The sequence below is a fragment of the Sciurus vulgaris genome (genome assembly GCF_902686455.1).
Source record: "Sciurus vulgaris genome assembly, chromosome: 1".
NCBI lineage: Eukaryota > Metazoa > Chordata > Mammalia > Rodentia > Sciuridae > Sciurus > Sciurus vulgaris.
This window is the reverse complement of record NC_136461.1, coordinates 101911480-101924518: the sequence shown is the minus strand read 5'-3', so window position 1 is coordinate 101924518 and position 13039 is coordinate 101911480. Positions and strand designations below refer to the sequence as shown.

Below are 13039 nucleotides of genomic sequence, written 5' to 3'. Positions count from 1 at the left end.
AACCTAACAAGACTCAGTCCCAAATTAAAAAAAAAAAAAGATGTAGTAGTTCAGTGGTAGAATATCCCTAGGTTCAATCCCCAAGAATGGGGTGAGGGTGGTAGGATGGAGGAGGGAAAGAGAAAGAGACAGACAGACATATGCACCATTATAATAAATAAATTCATTCAATTTTAGCCAGTTGAACATGAGGTATTCTCTCTCTTATCCCAAATTTCTATATCCATTCAGTTCATGTCCCCTATTTAAAAACTAAGAAAGGATTAGGGATGCAGCTTATTTGTAGAGTACCCTTGAGCTCAATCCCCAGCATTGCAAAAATAAGTAACAATGACCTCCATAGTAGCAAAAAATTATTTTTTCCATCTTCAGATCTTATACATTTCCTTACCATTATTCCTATTTTCACTTGAATATATTATTTAGATCCTGACCCTTCATAATCTTTTTTTAAGTTTTGGTCTTTTATTTATTTACTTATTTTTTTTTTATGTGGTAGTAAGGATCAAACCTAGTGCCTCACACAAGCTAGGCAAGTGCTCTCCACTGAGCTAGAGCCCCAGTCCCAGCCCCATAATCTTTATTTCTTTTCTTTTTTCTTTTTTTTTTTTTTTTTTTGGGTGCTGGGGATCGAACCCAGGGCCTTGTGCTTACAAGGCAAGCACTCTACCGACTGAGCTATCTCCCCAGCCCCTATAATCTTTATTTCTAATGAAAACTAGGAAGTAAAAAAAAAAAAGGTAAACTGCAACACACCAACATTCTATAAATTTAAGATTTATGAATGTATCATGTTATAATTTCTAGAGTCATATGCTTTATCAGAATACAATTTTTCACTGTGGTACATGTCACATTTCTAATAGATCTAAATATACTTGGTTTTTGTTTTAAAGTCAAAAGTAGATAAATTTAGACTTATATTCAGCAACTGATATCTTAGATTAGTAAATGATCTACATATTCAATGAATTACCATTATACTTAGCAGTATAGCTTTAATGTTTTAAGTTACAAATTGGTTTTTCAAACTATTTTTAAGTAGAAATATTTTATAAAACAATTTTTGTTGAAAAGTTCATTTATAAACTTTTATTCCACTTATAACTACTTAATTTACATCTTCTTAACAATTATGCTTCAAGTGTTTGTGAAAATTTCATGAGACATTAAAATAAACTTAGTCCATCACCTTCATTATCTTTTTTGTTGACAAAGGCAAGTATCAAAAATATTATAGGGGGCTGGGGACATAGCTCACCGGTAGAGCCCTTACTTAGCATGTAGAAGGCCCTGGGTTTGATCTCTGCACTGTAAAAACAAATAAATAAATAAATTGAAAAACAAAATTACAGGCTGGGGGCGAAACTCAATATCAGAGTTCATGCTTAGCACACACAAGGCCCTAGGTTCAATTCCCAGCACCAAAAAAAAAAAAAAAAAGCAGTAAGTTGTGTTTCTGACAAAAAATGGATAAAAATCACCTGTTTACCAATTCAGTAGTCCATCTTCTTATCCTTGGTTTTATTTTCCACAATTTTTACCCATAGTCAATAGGATCCAAAAATATTACATGGAAAATTCCAGAAAGAAATAATTCATGAAGTTTAAATTGTGTGCCATTCTGTGTGGCATGATGAAATCCTGTACTGTTCCAACCAGGACATGAATCATCCCTTTGTCAGGTATATCCACACTGTATATGCTATCCACTTATTAGTCACTTAGTGGTCATCTTAGTTATCAGATCAACTGTTATCATAGTACCTCTTGTATTACTTGATAATGTCTCAGAGCACAAGAATAGTGATGCAAAGAAGGCACCAGGTCATAAAACATGGAAGGACAGACATACTTTGGTACTTTGTGGCAATGCTACAAGACATATAGGAAAAAGCATAGTATAGATAGATTTGGTACAATCCTCAGTTTTAAGCATCCACTGTGGATCTTGGAACATATTCCCTGAGAATGAAAGGGAATCTTTATATTTGTGAAGGAGACTTTTAAGATTTTCTTTTGCTTGATACATGATCTGATGGGGGCTAAAGAGATATCTAGGGACTATCTGAATATCTCCAAAGCCCATCTGAGTATAAATAAAATATTTAGTCTATTTTTATTCAGCCATTTTCCTTTTCGGCCTTGGGAGGTTACTTCTGAATCCCTTGAGAGCCCCCAGTGGAGGACAGGGGGCAGAGTTCAAGTGACTGAGAGGCTAGAGTGGAAAGGAAAAGGCCTTAAAGAGGTGAAATGAAGGATACGGGAAGTAAGAACTTGCACGGGAGCATATCAAAGGACTCTAGGGAACTGGAGGGAAGATTAAAGGTGGTTAAGGAGAAAGGAGGAGAAACAATAGCAATGAGAAGTAAGAATCTTAGAGGAAATCTTAGGCTTCCCAAAGAGGCCAATGAAGTTTCAACAAGGAGGTAGACAGAATTAACAGAGTTAGCATAATCAGCAAAGGGTTCTGAGTCAGGTGACACAAAGGTTCACATGGGAGAGACTGAATTCAATAGGGGGAGAACAGAGAGGCCTCTCAGAGCGACAGGAAGGATTTCCGGCCCAGGCAGCCAGGGAATAATCTCCACTCAGGGCCAGAAAGACCTTCCAGCCTTCAAAAGAAGTCTGGCACTCATCCCAGTTTCAGAAAGTATCAGAATCTTAAGAATCAAAATCTCTCCTTACCAGCTTCAATGGACATTTGTCCAGAGCAATGGTTAACCAGTCTAACTCACCATTGGATCCCCGATCAATCAGTCAGGAATGAAAACAAAGGCTTCACAAGGAGTACACTTGGGATCCTGGGTGAGAGGTCTGGGGGTCCAATGATGAAACTGATCCTACCCGAGCCACAGCACAAAACTGTTAAAGAAAAAGTTACTCAGTGATATTTGTTAAAGCATGATAAGGTGGACTTTATTTGAGACCATCTCGATAGGTGTAGAGAATACTGCAGCAGGATTTTTTAAAGTGGGAGAGATGACTAGGCTCAGCTCTACATATAGCATGGGCAACTGGGAATCTTATAGCCAAGAAATAGGTGGGGTTAGTAAATGGAAAATTACTAAGAACTATAGTGGAAGGGTGGAGAACTAGAAGAAGGAGAAGGAGAAGAAGGGGGAAGGGGAATTTTGGTTAAACCAACCTAAAAGAATTTTTGCTGAAGACAGGTCAGGGTAATCAGACATCACCTGGGGAATGATGCAGAACAAAAAACCTGAGAAACCAGATCAGATATCAAGGGCACCGTAGGGTAACAACATATCCGGATAGGTTATTGCTAAACTGGTTTAGCAATTGGTAAAACTTATTTTACAAAAAAAGTACACAGGTAGGCCTATGAGATTGAGGAACCCAACTTTGGTCAATCAAGCAAAGGATCTCTGTCACAACTCCCAAATTATTAAATGAATCTCTGAAGATTAAAACTACAATATTTGCTTTCAGCGACTATCAAAATTATTTCTTAAATTGGGTTCTCATAAAAATGGTCAAGGGGCTGAGGATATAGCTCAGTTGGTAGAGTGCTTGCCTCAAATGCACAACGCCCTGGGTTCAATTCCCAGCACCACAAAGCCACCCTGAACAATTTAGCAAGGCTCTAAGCAACTTAGTGAGACTTTGTCTCGAAGTAAAATATAAAAAGGGTTGGGAATGTGGCTCAGTGGTTGAGTTCCCCTGGGTTCAATCCCCAGTACCAAAAAGAAAAAAATTGTCAAAATTGTCTTGCTGTCATTCAGAACACAGATACAACTTATTTGCAATAAGTTCTGTCCTAACAAGTTACCAAGGCTAGGAAAAATAATTGAAAATATCAAGACACTACCCCCCTCCAAATTTTTTTTTAATCTAACAGAAAATAATTGATGATGATTTAAATTTTTGTTGTTAATATTACCTATTCAACTTTTACTATGTGCCAGGCTCTATGCTCAGCATATTCTCAAAAAACCTCCAAAATTTCCCAATGCATTTAGAAAAAAGAAAAACCCTCCATTCCTCATAGCCTATTAGGTCCCACATGATCTGGCTCCTGCTTACCTCTTAGACTTCATTTCATTTATTTCTCCCTGCCCAGAAACCTCTTCACCCAATATTTACATGGTTTGCTGCTTCATTTCATTAAGATCCATGTTCAAATGCTGAATTTTCACAAGAGTCTCCTCTCACTACTTTAACTAAAATAGCAATCCCTGTCACTCTCTTCACCTCTGACCTGATTTCATTTCTCTTCAGAAAACTTATTACCTGATGAGGTATCTACTGATTTATTATTTATCTTCCTCAGTAAATTCATTGTAATATGATACAAGAATACTTTGCTTTGTTTATGCTTTCAGCATCCAGAATAGTACCTTACACAGTATAAATGAAAACTTTAATAAACAAGTTATCTCATTTTATGTCCATATAACCCTGAGGGAAGTACTATGTCCATTTTGAGAAGAGACACTGGGTCTCAAGCTAAACAATATGCCCACTGTCACAAGCTGTAAAGAACAGAGCAAGATTTAAATCCAGGAAGTTTAGAAACACACATTTCCATTTTATCTCAAATTATCTGTGTTAAGAACCAGTTTTCAAAAGTCCCAGTTCATTCCAGACCAATAATTATATAAACTACAACAAAAGTGTCAAATTATTCCAAGTTTCTAAAAGCTTACTTTGAATTTCTATCATTATCTCATTAAGAATCAGTTCTGGAACCCAGACCATCCTATGAGTAGCTTCCAGACAAGGCAAAATAAATGGCTAGAGTCCAGTGGTTCTGACATCTGGCTGCATATTCAAATCATCAGAAATCATAATTAATACCAATGCCCAGCTAGCCATCCCCATCCCCAGGAAATCTCTAAACCAATAAAAGAAATCATGAATGAAAAAGAACATAAATTTTGCTATTGCAAATAAACTTTTCTACTGAAATTATTTGTTTGAACATTTCAGTAATTTGAACAGAATAGAGACATCCTTTCTGACAATTACATCAAAAGCTTAGTTCACCTCACAAACTAAAGAACAAAATCACATTGATATCTTAATTTTAACCCACACAAGGGATAAGAATTGGGAACATACGCTTCTGATAGACAAAAAAAGAGGATTTAAAAAAACACACACACACACAAACAGTAGGACACATACATAAAGCACAGGGAGTAGTGCTAAGATTTCCTAATTATGAACACTAGCCGCACAAGCAAAAAGAGAAGGTCTCAGTGCCACACACTATGGACTTTGCACTGTTGGGTTATTTTTAAATTACATCTAGACACTAAAATAACTGAATATTAACACTTTCTTTTTTCCTGCCTGATGGTACTCTTTTGGAAACATTTGAGTCACTTTCATTATATTTTAAGCACAAGCAAGGGTACTAATTTGATGATTTTTTAAAATTTATAAAAGAAAAAAGTTACTTACAGTTCTTTCAAGTGAGTCTGAGAAAAAGCATTTTCTTGGATAGACATTATAGCATTGTTGTTCAAATCTCTGAAATGAAGAGATTTCTACAATTAAGTTATATAAACACTTGAACTTTTTTTTGTATTGGGGGCTGAACTCAGGAATGCTTTACCACTAAACTACATCCCCAGTTCTTTATTTTTATTTGAGACAGAGTTTCACTAAATTGCTAAGGCTGGCCTAGAACTTGCAATCCTCCCTGCTTCATCCTCCTGAATCACAGGTATTACAGGTGTACACCACCACACTAGGCTTATAAAAACACTTTAAATGCTTGTGACAACCTCTACTAATAGTGAATATTATTTATATAATGAGTAAATTATGCAAAATACTTACAAATGCTCAAGGGATTCAAGACCAATGAATGCTTTCTTTGTTATTGACTTAATCTGGTTTCCTTGTAAGATTCTGAAATAAAATTATATTAATTAAATATTTACCTTTAAAAGGTGAAAATAAGTTTAATGTGCATTTTGCAATAATTTAACAGCTTTATTGAAGTATAACTGATAAACAAAAAAACTGCACATCGTGTGTAGAATAACAAGCATTTTTAAGAACTTATGAAATTTATTAATCTATTAATAATATAGAAGACTAAGATGTTGGAGTTCAATAAAATACCTCTGAACAACCATCCTGGCAATTAAAAAACTGGTAGTTTTATTATGCTTAAATGGGTTAAATTTTCCATTTCTCACTCTTTAACAAAAGATCATCAGGTCAAAGAAATTGAGCCAAGTATAAACATTTGGAGAAATTCTTCACATGGAAGACCTAAAATCAACATGAGAGACTCTTCTTCCTTTCTTCTAGATGAATTAACTCATAATTTCACATGATTAAACACACTTCCAGTTCAATTATAGTTTCTCAGTGCATTTCTCTTACTTGAATAGAAACTCAAGTTCTATAAGCAAAAGTGTTCATAGGAATGCTTTAACAACAAAAAGTGTCCCATTAACAACAACAACAAACTATTTGATAAATAACAAAGCTCTTTCTTTAATAGAGGGGCCAGAAGGCTCAGACTTTCTGGTCACTCAAAATCCAATCACATTTACAACTGACTCTTAAAAAGACACTTTTGCAGACATACACAAATAGAAATACATACAATTTAGTAAGACTTGTGAGTCCAGCAAAGGCTTCACTAGCATCTTCTATGGCCCATGAAATTTCATTATTTCTTAAGTCTCTAAAAAATTTTCAGGAAAATACAAGTTATGTTAGTCAACATGACCATCACACCACTGGGCAGGATCCCAGCATGACAAGTCAAGGTACACATGCTAATTCTAATCCTTATTTTACCAGTTATTTATAACAAAGACCCAATTCCACTTTAAAGGTCTATCTGTGATAAACGTGCAAGACCTGAATTCTCATAAGCTAAGAATTAAGTTGGGCATCCTGCTAATAACACTAATCTTCCTAACAGTGTCTAACTTGCTAACATATTAAAAATCATGGATAGGATCCTGCCAAAGGAAGGGTTTCAAGATACAAGGGATATGACTTATTAATCTAATTTCAGAGTAATGGGATTTCTGGGTGACCCAAGCCTTCCCCTGGGCCTCTGAACTTAAAATGGCTGACAAAGAATAATATCAATAGAGAGCTTTACAGATCAAGAGCAATTAAGCACACTCTCTGGGAAGCAAGAATGACATATCCATGTGTAGAGAAATCACTATATTTTTTTTAAAGGAAAATTATGGATCTTTTAAAATCTATTGCTCAATTCTCAGCTGGGAAATGCAACTATACCAGATGATGTGCTGATGGAGAAAATACTAGTTTTAAAATATTAATTACTTTTGCTTCCTTAGGCCATTTTATAATAAAAATAGCACAAAGCTTTCTGCTTTGTTAGACATAAAGCTATATGAATAACAATAAGGAGACAGAACCCTCTTCTTGCTTAACCATCTTTACTTAAAATGAAAGACTAACAAAGTTCATTCTATTTTACTAAGGAATAAACACTGAAGCCACCAGAGGCTCAACTCCTGAAGCAGGACTTTATCCTCCTCCACAACAAAGCAATAAGAGAAACCATTAACTGAATTAAGTAAAAAATATATTTTCTCTTGCAAAAGCATTAGGCTAAAAGCCAGTTTCTCAGATCTGATCCTTTGTTTTGCCTTAACTATTTCTGTGTGGCATCAGACAACTACTTACTTCCTTGATTTCTTTCCTAAACTTTAATTATTTAGTGGGGTGCAGTACCCAGGGGTGCTTAACCACTGAGCCACATCCCCAGCCCTTTTTTATATTTTATTTAGAGACAGTGTCTTGCTGAGTTACTTAGGCCCTTGATAAGTTGCTAAGGCTAGCTTTGAACTCGAAATCCTTCTGCCTCAGCTTCCCGAGTCACTGGGATTACAGATGTACACCACTGTGCCCAACCCCTGAACTTTAATTCTAATAGTAATCACCAGCAGTACACTGAATCTGTTTGCCATCCTATGAATTGTCAAATAGCTGCAGCTGCATCTGATGTTAAATTTCTGAATTTGCACTGATCTAGTTTCACCTGATAATGCAGAAAAAAAGGAAATTTTTTTTTACTTTTCAAGGACAAACCTGAAGAAAATTAAAATATACATATATCTTTAATCACTTGCTATATAAACATATTAGATATATATCGATACACACACACACAAACACACACACAAACCTGTGCATGTATATAGATACCTTTACAAAATTATCATGTTTCCTTCTCACTGATGGTTAGGTCTCACAGATGGGAGCCTACTTCGTTTCTGAATTTATCAGTTGTGAAACTGATGATCATAAAGTCACCTATTCAAGTACCATTAAGAATCTATACATTCTGCAGAGTGTGGAGGTGCACACCTATAATTCCAGCTACTTGAGAGGCTGAAGGTGGAGGATCACAAGTTCAAGGCCAGCCTGGGCAATTTAGTGAGACTGTGTCTCGAAGTGCAAAATAAAGATCTGGGGATGTAGCTCAGTGGTAGAGTGTTTGCCTAGCATGTGAGAGGCCCTGGATTCAAACCCCCCGCCCCCAGAAATTTTTTTAATCTATAAATTGTACTAATTATTCTTTGTTTTCTCTTATTTTACTGAATGTTTGAGACTGCTATATTTCATTAAAATATCTCTTCATTCAATAAAATTATATTCCACAAAGGCAAAACATTTAACTTACAGAATCAAAGGATTTTCAGGTTGAAATTGCCTTTAGTAACCACCTAATTCTAAATTCTTTCATATATAAAGGAACAAACGAAAGGATATCCAGGAAAAGTTAAGTATTTTGTTCATCTCATGATAAAACACGAGCTTTTTTTTGTTTGTTTGTTTTGTTTTGTACCGGTACCAGGGTTTGAACTCAGGGGCACTCGACCACCAAGCCACATCCCAGTCCCATTTTGTATTTTATTAAGAGACAGGGTCTCACTGAGTTGCTTAGCACTTCACTGTTGCCTAGGCTGGCTTTGAACTGGGGATCCTCCTGCCTCAGCCTCCTCAGCTGCTGGGATTACAGGCATGCGCCACCACGCCCAGCAGCACATGAGTTTTTATGTCAAACAGACTTGGGTTCTAATCCTGATCCAAACGTTTATCAATTATATGACTTGAAGCAAATTATTTTCATCTCTCAGGCCTTAGCCTCCTAATATGGAAAAGAACAGTTAACATCCTAGTATCTGAAAGTACCTGGTTAATATAGATAATAATTGTTTCTTCTAACCAAAGTCATGCAGCAAACTAGAAACAGAACTGTTCCCACTATACATCCTGCATTTTTTAGAATAAGAACTGATAAACTGTCAAGTCACAGAAACAAGAAAATGACTGCATTCCTGACCTCAGAAACTGGTTCTGCAAGAGAGGATTTACTATTTATGTGATTAACTCAGAAATAAAGTATAAAATAAACTGGCTATGAAAGAAGTTTTATCTATGGGTATAAAGACAAATAAGATTATCTTGTTCTAATGCAAGGACAAAATATTAACATACATAAACAGACCCCTGATTAGTAGTCTGACTTAATTTATTTCAAGTAAAAAAAAAGAATGGATAAACTTACAGTGTCTGAAGATTGGAAAGAAACCTAAATACACCATCAGCAATGTGAGTTACTCTGTTATCCCCTAAATTCAATCTCTCCAGTAAACTCAGGCCCACAAAAGCAGATTCATCCAGGCGGGTCAGCTGGTTATAGGACAAATCACTAAAAACAGGAAACAGGAGGTAAGGAATTAATTGTATTTTGGTGTAACTTACAAATTTCTACTGTATTTGCATGATAAATTTAGAGCTTTCAACAAACCCCTAGGAAAGGATGTTAGATCTCATTATAGGAAATGGAAATGATTTATTTTAACCTATTCTGGTCTCACAGCCTCCAACAAAATACCATCTAACACTTACAGTTCAGATAGTCTTTGGCAGAACTCCCATGCATCAGGGCTGATTCTTTCAATAGCATTCTGGCTCACATAGAGCTGTTGTAACATTCGTAAGCCATACAACCACCCCTTGTTCACTCGTGTAAGGTTATTGTGTTCTAATTCTCTGTAGAATTTAAGAAAAGAGAATATTTCAAAACAAGGCATTTCAAGAGCAAGTACAATTTTAATCTTCATTAAGTCTTCCCCAGAAAGACATATACCTTTGCTCAACCTAAGTAATACAAAAATCTTACTCAATAAATATTTACCTTAAGATTTAGTGCTATGGGCTGGGGCTGTGCTCAGTGGTAGAGCATTTGCCTGCACGTGTAAGGCCCTAGGTTTGATCCTAAGCACCACATAAAAATGACTAAAAATAAAACAATGGTATTGTGTAAATCTACAACTAAAAAAATTTTAAAAAAGAAAACAATGGTATTGTATACATCTACAACTAAAAAAATTTAAAAAAAAAGATTTAGCATTAGAAGGTATTAAGATTGTCTAAAATATCAGATCTACAAAATCAACAAGACAAGTGGTATAGTACTTTTATTCCAGATGAATTCTGATAATTTTCCTCAATCAAAGAATTAGGGAATATAAACTTTTTACACAAGAAGTTTCTAAGAATGATGAGCTAGGCATGGTGGTGCACGCATGTAATCCCAGAAGTTGGGGAGGCTGAGACAGGATGATCTTGAGTTCAAAGCCAGCCTCAGCAAAAGCGAGGCACTAAACAACTCAGTGAGACCCTGTCTGTAAATAAAATACAAAATAGGGCTGGGGATGTGGCTCAGTGGTTGGTTGCCTCTTGAGTTCAATCCCTGGTAACTGCCCACCCCACCCTGCCAAAAATAAAAAATAATGACAAAAATACCAGGTAGCTAACAAAACTTTAAAAGATTTGTATGAAAGTTCAGGGTGCAGTCCAGTGACAGTGTGTGATTAGCATGTGTGAGGCACTGGGTTCGATCACCAACACACACACACACACACACACACACACACACACACACACACAGCTTTAGGTATACTTATTTCAACACAGAACTGAGACATTATTAATTATTGTATAATTAAAGCAACTATCTTAACCATTTGGTACAAAAAAGTCCCAGAAAACTTCCATTCCTTAAAATCCCCTATACTTATTGTTAGTACTTACAGTTCTTCCATATTATTCAAGCCAAAAAATGCTCCATCCTTAAGTTTGCTAATTCCATTCCGCTGCATTTTCAAAGATCTTAAGGAGTCAAGTCCTTGGAATGTAAGACCTTCCACAATTTTAATCCTGTTTCTTTTAAGTTCCCTTAAATAAAAAAAAGTTTGACAGTCAGAAAACTGGTTTGCTGAATTGCTCTAACAATAATCGAAAAGAAAAAAACCACTGTAAGGAAAAATTATCTTCTTACAATCCATCCATTTAGTTACTCACAGGAACTGGAGGTGAGGTAGCTTGAAGATCTTAGGTGGAATCATGCTAATTCGGTTCCGGTTTAATTTTACCACTAATAAGGAACTGGATAAATTATCAAAGCAACCAGCCTCCAAGGTGGTTATCCTATTATTGCTCAAATTCCTAAAATGAGCAAGATAACAGCAAAAGAAAAAAATTCAGTAAAATAAAAATTCTACACTGGAAAGCTGCCCCAAAGACTATGACTGGGTCCAGCTGTATCACTTAACTATATACAAACTTCCCAAATCAATTAAATGCTTGGTTCTGTATCTACAAAATTAGTATGATAGAGCTGAAGTGTAGTCAGTGGCAGAGTACCTGCCTAGAATGTGCAAAGCCCTGGGTTCCACCACCAGCAACACACACACACACACACACACCCCTCTTATTCCTATTTCTACTTCATTCAGGTTGACATGAAGCAATGGATATGAAAAGTTTTGTAAATCAATGGTATATATGCAATCATCATCATCATATAGGGCTAGCTGTTTAGTAGTTTACTTCCTATTTACCTTTTACAAAACTTGATTTAAAAAATCTAGAATTGTATCTCAAAAATTACCCTGGATGCCTACCAATATCTTCTGACCACAGTGCATTCTTTGTCTCTTTGTTGAGGGCAGGGGATGTGATGACACCAACCCCAAACAACCAACCCAAGCTCTGTTTCACATACATCAAAATCATAATAAACCAGGTATAGCAGCATGTCCCTGTAATCCTAGAGACTCCAGAGGCTGAGGCAGGAAGATTACAAGTTCAAGGGTAGCCCTGACCCCTTAGTGAGACCCTGTTGCAAAATTAAAGCAAATTGAAAATCACAATAAACAAGAGACATTTAGGGGAAGACAGGTATCTATGAACAGTAAAAACACACTTTAAAGCAAATCTAATTTAAACTCTCTTTTGCTTACAGGTATTTAAGCTGCATTCGAGGAAAAGAAGATGACTTGATTTCTGATATTATATTGGAGCTGAGGTCTAAACTCTCAAGAGCAGGGTAAAACTGGAGAGCCTCTGCATTTATTTCTGGGATTAAATTATGGACTCTATAAAAAACAAAAATAATACTTAAGTTACTGCCAATGATCCACCCCCATAAAACTATATACTATTCATAATTTAAGTAAAAAGATCTAAAATCTTAATTACTTACAATGAAAGTAGAGTGATATTAGGCGTTGGTTCTCCAAAATATGGGATTTCTGTTAGCTCATTGTAATTCATTTTCCTAAGCAAGGCGAAAGAGATTTCAAAGTTTAACAAGGGAAATGCTACCTTCTGAATTCTAGTTTCTGGCTAATACAAATTCTTTAGTAAAGGTGCCAAATTTGAAAAAGTCTATGACATATAATGAGTTAGACTAAGATAAAAACCTATTTGTTGCTAAATTAAAGATTTTAATAAGAAATTTTTTTTCAGGGCTAGGGATATAGCTCACAAGTAGATCACTTGCACAGTATGTGCAAGACCCCGGGTTCAATGCCCAGCACAGGGGGGAAAAAAAAAGAAACACTTTTTCACTGTTTGATCTAGCAGTATTGGTATCAATATTAGAAAGGCTAGGAAATATTTTTTGCACAGTAAATATGTTTAGTCCCAGCAAAGTTCTTTCAAAAGTTGCATTTATGATAATCAAAACTTAAGGCTATTCAATTTAAGGCTT

At 35.6% G+C, this 13039-nt stretch overlaps 1 protein-coding gene across 2 annotated transcripts in view; it reads right to left on the bottom strand.

The window, feature by feature from the left end:
• LRIG2 (leucine rich repeats and immunoglobulin like domains 2) overlaps nucleotides 1-13039 on the bottom strand; it is a 49632-nt gene that overhangs the window by 19809 nt on the left and 16784 nt on the right. For both annotated transcript variants that reach the window (XM_079135225.1, XM_079135224.1), the window contains exons 3-11: nucleotides 12530-12604; nucleotides 12288-12422; nucleotides 11347-11490; nucleotides 11077-11220; nucleotides 9889-10032; nucleotides 9545-9688; nucleotides 6590-6670; nucleotides 5809-5880; nucleotides 5428-5496 (exon numbers count right to left, since the gene is read on the bottom strand). In XM_079135225.1, the coding sequence (XP_078991351.1) occupies nucleotides 5428-5496; nucleotides 5809-5880; nucleotides 6590-6670; nucleotides 9545-9688; nucleotides 9889-10032; nucleotides 11077-11220; nucleotides 11347-11490; nucleotides 12288-12422; nucleotides 12530-12600 (1004 nt within the window). In that variant the 5' untranslated portion in view covers nucleotides 12601-12604. The remainder of the gene's footprint in view (nucleotides 1-5427; nucleotides 5497-5808; nucleotides 5881-6589; nucleotides 6671-9544; nucleotides 9689-9888; nucleotides 10033-11076; nucleotides 11221-11346; nucleotides 11491-12287; nucleotides 12423-12529; nucleotides 12605-13039) is intronic.